Source organism: Megalobrama amblycephala, linkage group LG7 (assembly GCF_018812025.1).
Source record: "Megalobrama amblycephala isolate DHTTF-2021 linkage group LG7, ASM1881202v1, whole genome shotgun sequence".
NCBI lineage: Eukaryota > Metazoa > Chordata > Actinopteri > Cypriniformes > Xenocyprididae > Megalobrama > Megalobrama amblycephala.
In genome coordinates, this window is record NC_063050.1 from 4,534,547 (window position 1) to 4,548,356 (window position 13,810).

The 13,810-nt window shown below is 38.2% G+C and overlaps 1 protein-coding gene across 3 annotated transcripts in view; it reads left to right on the top strand.

The window, feature by feature from the left end:
- Nucleotides 1-13,810, top strand: part of LOC125271074 (adhesion G protein-coupled receptor L1-like) — a 46,389-nt gene that overhangs the window by 30,303 nt on the left and 2,276 nt on the right. For 2 of the 3 annotated variants that reach the window (XM_048195003.1, XM_048195000.1), the window contains exons 10-26: nt 91-387; nt 1,092-1,195; nt 1,272-1,457; nt 1,543-1,581; nt 1,654-1,834; nt 3,863-3,985; nt 4,262-4,467; nt 6,072-6,245; nt 6,326-6,535; nt 9,398-9,618; nt 9,699-9,765; nt 10,110-10,201; nt 10,717-10,885; nt 10,968-11,123; nt 11,212-11,308; nt 12,389-12,514; nt 12,637-12,654. In XM_048195003.1, coding sequence (XP_048050960.1) covers nt 91-387; nt 1,092-1,195; nt 1,272-1,457; nt 1,543-1,581; nt 1,654-1,834; nt 3,863-3,985; nt 4,262-4,467; nt 6,072-6,245; nt 6,326-6,535; nt 9,398-9,618; nt 9,699-9,765; nt 10,110-10,201; nt 10,717-10,885; nt 10,968-11,123; nt 11,212-11,308; nt 12,389-12,514; nt 12,637-12,654 — 2,466 coding nt within the window. The remainder of the gene's footprint in view (nt 1-90; nt 388-1,091; nt 1,196-1,271; nt 1,458-1,542; nt 1,582-1,653; nt 1,835-3,862; nt 3,986-4,261; nt 4,468-6,071; nt 6,246-6,325; nt 6,536-9,397; nt 9,619-9,698; nt 9,766-10,109; nt 10,202-10,716; nt 10,886-10,967; nt 11,124-11,211; nt 11,309-12,388; nt 12,515-12,636; nt 12,655-13,810) is intronic. The other variant, XM_048195002.1, reaches the window with a different exon arrangement.

The following is a 13,810-nucleotide window of genomic DNA, read 5'->3' on the forward strand; positions in this document are numbered from 1 at the left end:
TAACCCTTTAATAGTTCAGAATTCCGAATGATTCCCGTCTCTGTTTGTTTTCCGTTCAGTCTCACTGAGACCGTGTTTATCCTCTCTCAGATCCTCTCTCGACGCCTCTTCTCTCCACCACTCCTCCGAATGCGCTCTCCACCACGGTGTCGATGGGCTTCAGCCCCACGTCCATCCCGTCCGTGACCTTTCACCCGGTGGGAGCCATAAACAGAGCTCCGGCAGGGCGGCCCATCACAGCCACGGTCCCGGTGACCGTCAGGCCTCCCCGCCGACCGCAGGGGCCGCGCACACCCATGTGCGATGGCCGCGTGACCCGCGGGGTGCAGTGGCCTCCGACTCACCGAGGAGAAACGGTGGAGAGACCGTGTCCCAAAGGATCCCTCGGTCAGTGTGTGAGAATTTCTGTTTATCACAATCTTTGTCATAGTAATTCGTACAAAGCCCGAATATTTTAAAACGTATCTCGCATCGTTATTGAAGGCAAGTGGATTCCCATCAGTGTTTTGACTGATCGTACGGATTACATCAAGGGACTTGAAGGTCATATGCTAATGTTAGCTTTAAAGCCACTCTCTCCTGCAGAGCGAAGTGATGAACTTCATTTAAATCTAAATGCTGTTTTCAAATTGTAATATAATTATGCATGCAGTTTTCATGAACTCATTTTAATTGAGAAAAATTATACTTACAAAAATCCATTTGACACACAGCAGGACCACTGAAATGATAAAGTTGTTAAAAAGTGATAAAAACTTTCCCTTCTGACAAATTGGTATATTTTAATCTTGATGTTGAAACAATAAGTGCAGTCTTTTGTTGACTTCTCCACCCTTCTGAACCCTTGCGGGGAAATGACTCCTCTGGTCTTACGGGTAAAAGAGTGAAAGTTTTTTTGTCCGGTGCTTTCCACTCATGTGTGCTGCGTCATGTTGCTTCCTCAGGTCTTTAACTATCAGTGGAGATCTGACTAACACGGCTCGGATCATGTTTTGTTTATGTGTTTCCTGTAACCATGGCGTCGAACCCTTCGCACCTGGCTGAAATCGTTTGGTCGTCCTCACCGTGACAGCTCTCTGTCCCTCTTTCAGGTATAGCCTCGTATCAGTGTATGGCAGATGACGTGGTGTGGAACCCCAGAGGTCCTGACCTCAGCAACTGCACCTCACCCTGGGTCAGCCAGGTCGCTCAAAAGGTCAGGGGTCATCAGAAGGATGAACAGATACTGAAGGTCAGGAAAGATATTTGATGTCTCTCTCTCGTATCTGTAGATTAAGAGCGGGGAGAACGCAGCACATATCGCTGCTGTACTTGTCAATCACACACGGGGGCGGGTCTATGCTGGTGATGTCACTTCCTCTGTGCGTCTGATGGAGCAGCTGTTGGACATTCTGGACTCACAGCTGCAGGCGCTCCGACCCGGAAACAAGGAGTCAGCCACACGCAACTACAATAAGGTGCTCACACACACACACACACACACACATACTCACACACACACAACAACTATCAGAGTAACACAGTTTTGTTTGTGTCTTTCAGCTTCAGAAGAGAGAACGGACCTGCCGAGCGTTTATTCAGGTAATTATACAGCACACAGTCACACACTCGTGTCTCGGCGTACGACGCCTCATGTGTGTGTGTGTGTGTCAGGCGGTGGTGCAGACGGTGGATAACCTGCTGCGTTTGGAGGCGCTGGAGTCGTGGCAGGACATGAACGTCACAGAGCAGTCGCACACCGCCACCATGCTGCTCGACGTCATGGAGAAAGGAGCGTTTCTATTGGCCAATAACCTGTACGGGGGTCACTTCAGCGACCGCGCTCCCAACATCGGTACGGCACGACTCTTTAATGTTGAAAGAGCCTCTTCTGCTCACCAAGGCTGTGTTTATTTAATCAAAAATACAGTAAAAACAGTGAAATATTATTACAGTGTAAATCAGCTGTTTTCTATGTGAATATATAGTAAAATGTAATTTATTCATGTGATCATAGCTGAATTTATTTGATTAAAAATGCAGTAAAAATCACAAAATATTATTCTAATGTAAATCAGCTTTTTTCTATGTGAATATATAGTAAAGTGTAATTTATTCATGTGATCAAAGCTGAATTTATTTGATTAAAAATGCAGTAAAAATCACAAAATATTATTCTAATGTAAATCAGCTTTTTTCTATGTGAATATATAGTAAAGTGTAATTTATTCATGTGATCAAAGCTGAATTTATTTGATTAAAAATGCAGTAAAAATCACAAAATATTATTCTAATGTAAATCAGCTTTTTTCTATGTGAATATATAGTAAAGTGTAATTTATTCATGTGATCAAAGCTGAATTTATTTGATTAAAAATGCAGTAAAAATCACAAAATATTATTCTAATGTAAATCAGCTTTTTTCTATGTGAATATATAGTAAAGTGTAATTTATTCATGTGATCAAAGCTGAATTTATTTGATTAAAAATGCAGTAAAAATCACAAAATATTATTCTAATGTAAATCAGCTTTTTTCTATGTGAATATATAGTAAAGTGTAATTTATTCATGTGATCAAAGCTGAATTTATTTGATTAAAAATGCAGTAAAAATCACAAAATATTATTCTAATGTAAATCAGCTTTTTTCTATGTGAATATATAGTAAAGTGTAATTTATTCCTGTGATCAAAGCTGAATTTATTTGATTAAAAATGCAGTAAAAATCACAAAATATTATTCTAATGTAAATCAGCTGTTTTCTATGTGAATATATAGTAAAGTGTAATTTATTCATGTGATCAAAGCTGAATTTTCAGCATCATTACTCCAGTCTTCAGTGTCACATGATCTTTCAGAAATCATTCTAATATGATGATTTGATGCTCAAGAAACATTTATGATTATTATCAGTGAGATCAAAGATTTTCAGGATTCTTTGATGAATTGAAGGAAAGTTCAAAAGAACAGCGTTTATTTGAAATAGAAATATTTAGTGACATTGTAAATGACTTTTAGTGTCATTTAGTGCGTTCTTGATGAATAAAAGTATTAATTTCTTTAAAAAAAGTCTAACTGACCCCACATTTTTGAATGATACTGTATGTAAAGAAACAATGGCTATTGATAATTATATCACACAAAAACTGACTTTATGCTGACATAATTCATTCAGAATTGATTTATAAATAAATTATTAAATATTTACACTTGCAAAATAAATGCTTTAAAAATCATGCAGAAGCAAATCTAATTATGTAAATTGCAAAAAAAAAAAATGCATCAAATAAATATTTTGTAACACTTTGCAAAAAATTGTACGTTAACATGTTGAAAAATGTTAAAAAGTAAATGAACAATATTTTTACAGCATGTATTAGTCTCAGTTAATGCTCATTTCTACATATACTAATACATTAATTAACAATGGAAAATTGTATATTCATAAATTAATATTTATAAATGTTAACCTTATTGCAAATTTAAATTTTTGTTCTCTCAACATTATGAACAAACGTTCCTCCAGTAACGTTAATAGAATTTTCGTTCAGTTATCTGGTCTTTCATAACATTATAAAAACATTATTTATACATCATAATGTTTTTCTGAAATGTTTTAGTTGGTTTTTTAAATGTTGCTACTTGTTTCAGAATGTTCAGAAAACATTCAAATAACGTTCCCACAATGTTTGCAAAATGGAATGTTTTCTGAATATTCACATAACCAAGACAAATATTTTTAAAACATTGAAAAATTCTGAGAATAACTTAAATGGAACGTTAGTGAAACATTCTTAGAACATATTTTTGTTATCTGGGTGAGTGAATGTGTTCGAGTTTATGTTGAATTGTGGTTTAAGAGCAAACGTGTGTGTGTTTCAGATCTGGAGGTGTATGTGCTCAACACTGAGATGGAGCTGAAGGATCTGTCGTTCCCCAACTCGTATGACAGCGACAGCACCATCCACGTGTCCTCGTCCACCATCAAGCAGTACAGCCGCAACGGTCAGTCTCTCTGTCTCCGTCGCAATCACTGTCTCTACGGAAACGCGTATCCGGGCCGGTTCTCTCAGAGTCGTCATGGCAACAGTCGCCATGGCCACGGGCTCCTGTGGCTGCCGTGGTGACTTCATGTGTGTGTGATGTCGAGGGTTATTTTGAGAGCTGTGTGGGATCGGTCGTACTGATCGCAGATAAATGTGTCATGCGGAGCCGACGCGGATCTGAGCGTGCGCGGTAATGACGCGAGTCTGTCTGTGCGTGTGTGTGTGTGTCCATCAGGTCAGGTGAAGGTGGTTTTCACGCTCTACAAAAATCTGGGCTCGTTTCTCTCCACTCAAAACGCCACGGTGAAGACGGACGGCGAGCCGAAGGCGGGAGGACACAGTCTGGCCGTCAACTCCCACATCATCTCTGCCTCCATGAATAAAGAGTCCAGCCGCGTGTTTCTGACCGAACCTGTCAAGTTCACACTGCGACACCTGCAGGTGCAAACACACACACACATCTGTTGTACATCAAATTAAATGAGTGTCTCTGCTTTTTATCATCTCAAATCATGCTGGAGAACACGATCGTCAGGCTTTCATTTCTTCAGTGTTTTTACTGTACAGATTGTTTCACAGTGACAAACAGGAAAACACCAGAATCAATGATGCAGATTTGTGAGAGGTTGAGATGGACGAGTTCATGTAGCTTCAGTGCTGCTAAGATACTTTCACACATTCATCCAAAACAAATTACTATCAATCGATTAAATTAATCGTACATTTTTCTGTAATTAATCGCACCTAACATGAAAGTTTTTAATATATAATTCCACATTCAAACTCCAAATGAATGGAGAAACAACATAAAGACAGTATATTTTAAATATTTGATTTAACAGGAAGGATAATACACAGAAATTGAACACTTTACAGTTGTCACTGCATAACTTATGAATTAAATATAGATTAATCCTCATGTATGCATTATGTTCTGATCATTAAATATTTTTTTCAAATACGTTTTTATTACTTGAAATTGCTTCAATCACGCAAATCAAAAAAGATTTGTTGGGGGGGTACTTAGGGAAACATTGCCATATGGCAACACTGTACCACAATATAAAATATATTTTTTCTATAAAATTATGATTTTCTTTTCTATTTAAATGCACTTTTTAAAAAAAAAAAATGTATAGATTTATATACTTGGAACTCATGCAAATCAAAAATAAGCAGATCCCTATCATTTGGCTAACTCATCCTCACTCTCATCTCTTCCTATTGCCCTTTCCGTAAAATATTGCTGTTTTTATTTTCTGAAAAGAAGATGCAATTTTGTTATTTATACATAACACTTCAAATAAATAAATAACTGCAATCATATTGTTGATGCTACTATCTATAAAAAATCCCACTGTGGTACAGCGTTGCCTATGTAAACATTGATATTTTCTCAATTTACAGTAAAACTATGTTAGACAACGTTGATTTGTGAATAAAAATACCTAATTTACTTATCAAAATGCTGCAAATTTAGAAATGAAGTTAAAAGCACTTCAACAGGCGTCTTCAGTGTGAGGGTGACTGTGGGAAAGAGAGTTTTAGAGGGACATTCAAATGCCATTTGACTTAAAATTTTTAATTTTTTTCTGAATAACAAGGAAATTAGTATAAATTAATACCCTAAACCATAAATGGTTAAACCTACAAAAGTGATTCAGTCAAGAGCAGTGAGTGATTTTCTCTTTGTCTTTTGTTCTTTGATTAACATTAATGACAGACTGCAGCAGGTTTATTAGGCTGCTGTCACTTTAAGATCTGACACACATCGGATGTTATCACAACTCTTTACAGTCATTTAAGACTTTATTGAACTCATTTAAGACTGTGCTTACGAGGATACTCGACAAAGCGGCATTTTGGCATAATTTTGTGTGTTTTTGCCCATTCACGCACGAAAGAGATCTGAATGCGGCTGCACGCTGCAACAATGTAACGCTAGCTAAAGGATGATGAAAAATGGATACTGCGTTAAACTGAAAAAATTAAGTGCATTAACCACATCTGTAGGGGTCACAAGCATCTGTGTTTGGTTTTGACAGCTGGAGAACCACTTCAATCCCAACTGTTCGTTCTGGAATTACTCGGAGCGCTCGATGACGGGGCAGTGGTCGTCGCAGGGCTGCAGACGTACGCACAGCAACAACACGCACACCACCTGTGCCTGCTCACATCTCACCAACTTCGCTGTGCTCATGAACCACCAGCAGCCCGCCGTGAGTTTCAAACATGCGTGTTTAACTCTTCACGCGGTGATGTGTCTGTCGTTCACGCTCTGTTGTTCTCTCTGCGTCAGTATCCCGGCGGCGTTCAGGGTCTGATCCTCTTCGTCATCACGTGGGTGGGGATGGTGATCTCTCTGGTGTGTCTGGCTCTGTGTATCTCCACCTTCTGCTGCCTGCGGGGCCTTCAGAGCGACCGCACCACCATCCACAAGAACCTCTGCCTTACGCTCTTCATCTCACAGCTCCTCTTCCTCATCGGCATGGATAAAACACACTATACTGTGAGTTCACGAGGACCAGGCCGTATCAAACCACTTCAGACTAAACCAGACCACATTAGACTAAACAGTATCAGACTAAACTAGACCACATTAGACAAAAGCAGACCACATCAGATTAAACCAGAATACATCAGATTAAACCAGACCACATTAGACAAAAGCAGACCACATCAGATTAAACCAGAATACATCAGACTAAACCAGACCACATCAGACCATATCAGACCACATCAGACTAAACCAAACCACATTATACAAAATCAGACCACCTCAGACCATATCAGACTAAACCAGACCACTTTAGACCAAGTCTGACCACATCAGACCACATTAGACTAAACAGTATCAGACTAAACCAGACCACATTAGACAAAATCAGACCACCTCAGACCATATCAGACTAAACCAGACCACTTTAGACCAAATCTGACCACATCAGACCACATTAGACTAAAGAGTATCAGACTAAACCAGACCACATTAGACAAAATCAGACCACCTCAGACCATATCAGACTAAACCACATCACATTTGACAAAACAGTATCAGACTAAACTAGACCACATTAGACAATATCAGATTAAACCAGACCACATTAGACAAAATCAGACCATAAAAGACTAAACCACACCACATTTGACGAAACAGTATCAGATTAAACCAGACCACATTAGACAAAATCTGACCACATCAGACCACATTAGACTAAACTGTATCAGACTAAACCAGATCACATTAGACAAAATCAGACCACCTCAGACCATATCAGACTAAACCACATCACATTTGACAAAACAGTATCAGACTAAACTAGACCACATTAGACAATATCAGATTAAACCAGACCACATTAGACAAAATCAGACCATAAAAGACTAAACCACACCACATTTGACGAAACAGTATCAGATTAAACCAGACCACATTAGACAAAATCTGACCACATCAGACCACATTAGACTAAACTGTATCAGACTAAACCAGATCACATTAGACAAAATCAGACCACCTCAGACCATATCAGACTAAACCACATCACATTTGACAAAACAGTATCAGACTAAACTAGACCACATTAGACAATATCAGATTAAACCAGACCACATTAGACAAAATCAGACCATAAAAGACTAAACCACACCACATTTGACGAAACAGTATCAGATTAAACCAGACCACATTAGACAAAATCTGACCACATCAGACCACATTAGACTAAACTGTATCAGACTAAACCAGATCACATTAGACAAAATCAGACCACCTCAGACCATATCAGACCACATCAGACTAAACTAGACCTCCTTAGACAAAATCTGACCACATCAGACCACATTAGACTAAACAGTATCAGACTAAACCAGACCACATTAGACAAAATCAGACCACCTCAGACCATATCAGACTAAACCAGACCACTTTAGACCAAATCTGACCACATCAGACCACATTAGACTAAACAGTAACAGACTAAACCAGACCACATTAGACAAAATCAGACCACCTCAGACCATATCAGACCACAGCAGACTAAACTAGACCTCCTTAGACAAAATCTGACCACATCAGACCACATTAGACTAAACAGTATCAGACTAAACCAGACCACATTAGACAAAATCAGACCATATCAGACTAAACCACACCACATTTGACAAAACAGTAACAGACTAAACCAGACCACATTAGACAAAATCAGACCACCTCAGACCATATCAGACTAAACCAGACCACTTTAGACCAAATCTGACCACATCAGACCACATTAGACTAAACAGTATCAGACTAAACCAGACCACATTAGACAAAATCAGACCATATCAGACCACTGCAGACTAAACTAGACCTCCTTAGACAAAATCTGACCACATCAGACCACATTAGACTAAACAGTATCAGACTAAACCAGACCACATTAGACAAAATCAGACCATATCAGACTAAACCACACCACATTTGACAAAACAGTATCTGACTAAACCAGACCACATTAGACTAACAGTATCAGACTTAACCAGACCACATTAGACAAAATCAGACCACATCAGGCTATATCAGACCACATTAGACTAAACCGTATTATACTAAACCAGACCACATCAGACTAAACTGTATCGGACTGAACCAGACTACATTAGACAAAATCAGACCACATCAGACCATATTAGACTAAACAGTATCAGACTAAACCAGACCACATTAGACAAAATCAGACCACCTCAGACCATATCAGACTAAACCAGACCACTTTAGACCAAATCTGACCACATCAGACCACATTAGACTAAACAGTATCAGACTAAACCAGACCACATTAGACAAAATCAGACCATATCAGACCACAGCAGACTAAACTAGACCTCCTTAGACAAAATCTGACCACATCAGACCACATTAGACTAAACAGTATCAGACTAAACCAGACCACATTAGACAAAATCAGACCATATCAGACTAAACCACACCACATTTGACAAAACAGTATCTGACTAAACCAGACCACATTAGACTAACAGTATCAGACTTAACCAGACCACATTAGACAAAATCAGACCACATCAGGCTAAACAGTATCAGACTGAACCAGACCTTATTAGACAATATCAGACCATCTCAGGCTATATCAGACCACATTAGACTAAACCGTATTATACTAAACCAGACCACATCAGACTAAACTGTATCGGACTGAACCAGACTACATTAGACAAAATCAGACCACATCAGACCATATAATATCAGGTGAAACCAGACCACATTAGACTAAACCAGACCCCACCAGGTCACATTAGAGTGAACCAGGCCACACCAGACCACATCAGCAGTGCGGCGCTCATGCGTCAGGTGTGTGTTTGTGTGTAGGTTGTGTGTCCGGTTCTGGCCGGTCTGCTGCACTTCTTCCTGCTGTCCGTGTTCTGCTGGCTCTGTATGGAGACGGTGCAGCTGTACGTGCTGATGGTGGAGGTGTTTGAAAGCGAGACGTCTCGTCGTAAGTACTACTACCTCTCCGCCTACGGCTTCCCCACGCTGGTGGTGGCCATTTCCACAGCCATCGACTACCGGAGCTACGGAGGACCCAAAGCGTGAGTGTGTTTCTGTCTGCAGGCGTCACGTGTGCTGATATTGATGTGTGTATGTAATACAGATTTTGTGTGTTGTGTAGCTGCTGGTTGAGGGTGGATAACTACTTCATCTGGACGTTTATCGGCCCCGCCTCCCTCGTTATCCTGGTGAGACTCATTTAAATTCACTGGTTCATAAAATGCATCATCGACACTTTTTGTTAGACATTGGCTGTGTTTATAATGCCGAACTTCTGCACTACTCATGCCAACTTCGCAATATATATTTATATTGACTACACAGTATGTGAGTTGTATGGTGTATGTAGAGAGCTTATAAAACTGCTTTGTTTATTGTTTATATTGTTGGAATAGTGATATTTTATATTATATTCACTACAAATTTAGATAAAAAAATGCAACATAACTGTATTATAGTGCTGAACTGAGTATCTTCTGAAGGATTTCTGCTCTCTTAAGAGCTGGTCTGACCTTTGACCTCTTGCGTCTAGCTGAACCTGGCAGTGCTGGTCATCACCGTCCACCGTATGCTGCGTCACTCCACCGTGCTGAAACCAGACTCCAGCCGCTTCGACAACATCAAGTAAGAATTCAGGGGTCCCGCGCGGGTTCCTCACGTGTCTCTGTTTAGTGGAAACGTGAAAATAAAGCACATCACTATGAGCTTATCCCATGTTTGTTATTCTCTACTCTCTTGGAGATTCTCTTTTAGCCAAAATATAAAGCATTACCACATTGTAGCGAGGGCAGTTCCAGAATGCACTGCTTGCCTAAACGTTTTACCACACATTTATATATTATTTTGTGTTATTCAAAGCACTATTCATGTGGCATGTGGAGTTGCTGCCTAAGTAGACAGTAGACAGTGTTTTTAGTCCCTCCAGGATCTTGTGATCACAAGAATTAAAGAGGACTTTTTCCTGCTTGAATGTTGATTATTTTCTCATTATTTAAATAAGGAATATTGTGATGTGTCTGTTAACAAATGAAACCGTATTGTGAAGTGTTACCATGTTTTTTAGTATATTTTTAGTTAGTGATACCAACGCTGGGTGGACGACATCAAGTGTTCGTAACGGTGTGTGTGTGTGTGTGCAGGTGCTGGACGGTCAGTTCTGTGACGCTGCTGTTACTGGTGTCTCTGACGTGGATCTTTGGCCTCCTGTTCATCAACGACAACAGCGTGGTGATGGCGTACCTCTTCACCTCCTTCAACGCCCTGCACGGCATGTTCATCTTCCTCCTGCACTGCGCCCTGCAGAAGAAGGTGTGTGGGTGTTTCTGGGTATTTTGTGACCTGTTTTTGGCCTTCTAACCTGGTTTCACACACAGTGTTGCGTGTTTGACAGGTGCAGAAAGAATATAGCAAATGCTTGCGTCAATCACCCTGCTGTGGCCACGCCTCCTCCACCAGTTCCCACGGTTCCCTCAAGAGCTCCGCCCATCGAGGCAACAATCGCTACTACGGCGGCAGCCAATCACGGCACGCGCCAGCACAAAGACAGGTAATGCACATGTGTGTGTGTGTCTTTGTGGAAATATCAGGAGGTTACAAACCTGTGGCTTAAATCTCACCTGTGTGTGTGTGTTCAGAGTCGCATCAGGAGGATGTGGAATGACACTGTTCGACGGCAGACAGAATCGTCCTTCATGGCAGCTGAGATCAACAACACACCCACACTCACCCGAGGTGAAATATACACACTGATATACACACTTATAAAATATTAATAAAGAAAATATATAATGTATAATACATTATTTTAAAAAAAAATATGAATAATGTTAGTAATAACAAATAATAAAAGCACATGAAATATGAATAAAAACTTTACATCAAAAAATTGACATTTTAAAACATAAGAAATATTGATTAAATGTAATAACAAACAATAAAATATCTAATATCTAAAAAATTATGAGTACAAATTTTACCCTTACATTTATTAAATATATGATTTATTTTAAAATGTATTTTAAAAATTAAAAAATATTAAATAAATATTAGTAATAACAAATAATAAAATATTAGTTGTAAAAAAAAATAAAAATATGAATAAAAATGTTATGCTTACATTATATATATATATATATATATATATATAAATCTATTTATTTTAAAATAAATATTAAATAAATATTAGTAATAACAAATAATAAAATATTAGTTGTAAAAATAAATAAAAATATGAATAAAAATGTTATGCTTACATTATATATATATATATATATATATAAATCTATTTATTTTAAAATAAATATTAAATAAATATTAGTAATAACAAATAATAAAATATTAGTTGTAAAAATAAATAAAAATATGAATAAAAATGTTATGCTTACATTATATATATATATATAAAACTATTTATTTTAAAATAAAAATTAAATAAATATTAGTGATAACAAATAAAAATAAAAGTTTATAAGACATATGAATAAAAACTTTATTACATTTAAAAAATATTTGATCATTTATTTTAAAACATACAAAATATAAATAACAAACAAAAAATTTTTGTAATAAAAAAGTATATTAAAAATATTAATAAAACCTTCACCCTTTGTTAAGCTCCACTGTTGGTCTCTTTTAATTGGAAAAATCATGGGGATTTTTTTCATCTTGAGTTTATTATTTTTTCCTGATTTGTTAGAATTGTCAAATATGTTTCTTCAGAACTTCACACACAAACGTCACCATTTCGCCACAATGACCCACAACTGAAATGTATCCCTGCACTTCCCTAAGGACCATGCTGTTTCTCCTCAGGCACTATGGGTAATCATCACCTCCTAGCCAATCCAATGCTACAGACCCGCTCTGGCTCCTCCCCTTACAACACCTTATTGGCTGAAACATTCAACCCCCCCTCACCAGCAGTTTTCAACGCCACTGGTCAGTGTGTGTGATGAAAAACATGTTGTGTTTTCTCTAAATGTGTTTATCTGTATTCACTAGTTTCTCCTTTCTTCCTGTCTTACTCTCTCTGCTCTGTCTCTTTGTGAATCGATCCACAGGCACATTCAGAAACTCAAGTATGGGACACGTGTTCTCACTCTCTGTCTGTCTGTGTTTCTGTCATTTCCATGCTTCTCCATCATCTTCACCTCCCTAAATATTGTTTCAATTATTCACATCAAGCATGAAGGAAATCATTTACGAACTTTAGTGCCTCCTTTATACATGACTTTTACATCACAATCAGACACACGTCAGATTTTCCAGTGTTACTCATGTTAAAATACCAGCTCTGGCACTGGTAACAGACATCTAAAAGAGACAGACGGGGACTATAAATAAAGTTAAGCAGAACTGAAGACCTCAGTCAATAATGTCTAAAAGCTGGTTTGGAATGAGGCGAAGGTGAGTAAATGGTGACGAAGCATTCGTTTTTGACCGAGTTATTCCTTTTAAGTCTGAGTACACCGTCGAGAGACATGACAGAGAAGGCGTTATTGTGGAAAGAGTGAATTTTTCCATCATGAGGCTGAAATCACGTGCATGAGAAAGCATCAGATGCATCTCTGTATTTATGCATTCATGCATATGCAGCGCCTGAACCGCTCACTCCTTCAGTATCAGTTACATATCAATGCAACATTCACTAAATGGTGTCACATCCTGAATAAAAACTCAAAATGACTGTTCAAAGGCTTAGTTCACCCAAAAATGAAAATTTTGTCATTTATTACTCACTCTCATGTCGTTCCTAACCCGTAAGACTTTTGTTCATCTTCAGAACACAAATTAAGATATTTTTGTCGAAATCTAATGGCTCAGTGAGGCCTGAGCAATGACATTTCCTCTCTCAAGATCCATTAATGTACTAAAAACATATTTAAATCAGTTCATGTGAGTACAGTGGTTCAATATTAATATTATAAATCGATGAGAATATTTTTGGTGCACCAAAAAAACAAAATAACGACTTATTTAGTGATGGCCGATTTCAAAACACTGCTTCAGGAAGCTTCGGAGCGTTATGAATCTTTTGTGTCGAATCATGATTCGGATCGCGTGTCAAACCGCCAAACTGCTGAAATCACGTGACTTTGGCACTCCGAACCGCTGATTCGACACGCTGATTCATAACGCTCCGAAGCTTCCTGAAGCAGTGTTTTGAAATCAACCATCACTAAATAAGTCGTTATTTTGTTTTTTTGGCGCACTAAAAATATTCTCGTGGCTTTA